The sequence below is a fragment of the Propithecus coquereli genome, unplaced genomic scaffold (genome assembly GCF_000956105.1).
Source record: "Propithecus coquereli isolate 6110/MARCELLA unplaced genomic scaffold, Pcoq_1.0 Scaffold491, whole genome shotgun sequence".
Taxonomy (NCBI): domain Eukaryota; kingdom Metazoa; phylum Chordata; class Mammalia; order Primates; family Indriidae; genus Propithecus; species Propithecus coquereli.
Window position 1 is genome coordinate 1,085,263 of NW_012150741.1, and position 2,384 is coordinate 1,087,646.

Here is a 2,384-nt window from a genome sequence, read left to right on the forward strand (position 1 = left end):
ATATCGAAGTTTGTAAATGCTTTCCTTTTAGAAAAAAGATGACTGTAGATAACAAGGTTATACAACAAAGTCACTCTCACCTATCTGTATGCTTTCTTGAATGAGAGAGAAAAAGGTGGAGTCTAAACTATCAGCATATGAACATCTTTTGTCATGGCTAAAAGGCTGAATACTACTTTTCTGCAGCAAGAAAAAAGGAGGCCCTGGGTAAAATAGAGCCTAGGCACAAGGCTAAGGATGAGCCTAGACTTGTGGAGGCACTACAGTGTCCCAAAACTGGGGGAAAAAGGAGATTAGGAAATGTTGTGATGCAAAATGAACTAAACAAGAGGCATGGACTTGAAGCTTTAAGGAGGCAGGATTAACCCTCTGCATGAAAAGTGGACATGTTGGGATCCATTACTTATGTTAGCACAGACAGGAAGGCAGCAGAACAGTTATACCAAGTTAAATGCCAGTTCTTGTGGGGAGTAGCTTTATATTTGGGGGTGGAGCTGAATCCCCTTCCCCTCAGTTACTCATGGGAAACCCGTTCCAAGGCCACATAGAAACTGTTCTTGTCATCTAGGCAATGCCAGCCAATGGGTCCAATTTCACAGTCTGCACAGACCAGAAACTTGATGTTGCCCACGTCCTTGGTGAAGCCCACATTCTCAAAGATGAACATGTCATCAACCAGCCAGTGCTCCTGGAGGAGATCACCATCGGGATTGCTGCCATCAGCCAGCGCTGGCTTCTTTCTCATGGAGGGAAGGAACAGCTGCGGTGAAGAGAACACAAAGAACATCAGAGTCGAACTGGTCCAGTCACATCATCACCCCCATCGTGCCTCCACTTTACACCATCACTAGCCAGAACAACTACCGCAGAAAAGACTGCTCTCTCGTTGAGTTGTAGACGAGGACTCTTAAGAGACAGGAAGGATGAGCATCAGCTGGGTACTGTCCTCACCATGGTCTGTAGGGCCCTACACGGTCCTAGTCTCCTTTCTGGCTCCTCATGCTTCAAACACACGGGCCTCTTCCCTTCTGCAAATAGTGTGAGTCTGCTCTGCCCTCAGATCTCGGCCTGGCCAGCTCCTTCTTCGTATTCAGCTCAAATGTAACCTGCTTAGGTCTCCTCTAACCAAACAACCTGAATTAGCTTTCCTTACTTGCCCATTGTATTTTTCAAAAAGAGCTTTATTGAGGTTTAATTGACATACGAACTGCACATATTTAAAGTGTATAGTTTGATAAACTTTGGCACATGTAACGAGATAATGAACATGTAACAGAAGTAAGGGTCTGAAAAAGGGCAAAATGTTTTACGAGTTGTCTCTTTAAAACCCCTCACCCTTTTTGAGGAATTAGAACCTGCATTCCTGCCTGAGACCAGCAATAGAGGGGCAGAGGAGTGTTCTATGTTCTCTAGTATCTTAAACCACAGGAGGTGGCTCGACAGAATTATCCCGACAGAGGTCAGGAGACCACCTTCAACCAGAGATGCCATAGTTAAACAGCAATAGCCCGAAGCTGAAACCCTCCTTTCAAAACCCTGTATTTCTGTTTATGGGGGGATGATGGTTCTTTAAGATGAGAATCTACCATCCTCCTCATTTGCCAGTAAGTTAATAAACTTGTTCCTTTTTCACTCTTCATTTGGCCTCAGGGACAAGTGCCAAACTTCTGGAAACAAACACATTCATTACCTGTAGAAGTTTCTTCATGCTACTCCCACTTGTTTACTTATCATTTATTTTCTGAAATTATCTTATTAATTTATTGGCCTACTTACTTATCATGTGTCTCCCTCCACTAGAATATCAGCTCCTGGAAAGCAGCCAGCTTACTCTTCTTGTTCATTACTACATGTCTAGTGCTTTGGTATAGAGCAGGAACTCAAATACTCATTAAAAGAATGAACAGAGGATATCTGGAGTTGATCTATTCCATCATTATTATGAATATACTGGATTCATCTTATAAAAAGGAAAATCTAGTTGTACAATTTGGAATATTATCCCCAGGATCCTTGCACACTCCAATCTGTATGATTTCCCAATCATTAAGAGAAAGCCTCTGGCGCACACACACACACTTGCTTTAATTTCTTCAATACGGGTAGTGTACACACTTTTAGTTGTCCCAGACTACTACAAAACACAATGCCAGCAAAGCTTGTTACTCCTCTGCTGCTCATCATGGCTGCTGTCATATCACTTATTCCTCACCTCACGATACACTTTTTTGTTTTGTTTTGTTTTAAAAACAGGGTCTCACTCTGTTGCCTAGGCTAGACTGTAGTGGCACAATCAATCAATAGCTCACTGCAACCTCAGACTCCTGGCTCAAATGATCCTCCAGCCTCAGCCTCCAGAGTAGCTAGGAATACAGGTGCTGCCA

At 43.2% G+C, this 2,384-nt stretch overlaps 1 protein-coding gene across 1 annotated transcript; it reads right to left on the reverse strand.

Annotated features, from left to right (window-relative positions):
- Positions 1–26: 26 nt before the first annotated feature.
- LOC105819615 (guanine nucleotide exchange factor MSS4-like) lies at positions 27–1,708 on the reverse strand. Its single transcript, XM_012655900.1, has 2 exons — positions 1,691–1,708; positions 27–760 (listed from the first exon to the last, which is right to left on the reverse strand). Exons 1-2 carry the CDS (start codon positions 1,706–1,708, stop codon positions 515–517), a joined length of 264 nt encoding a protein of 87 aa, XP_012511354.1. The 3' UTR covers positions 27–514.
- Positions 1,709–2,384: the final 676 nt, after the last annotated feature.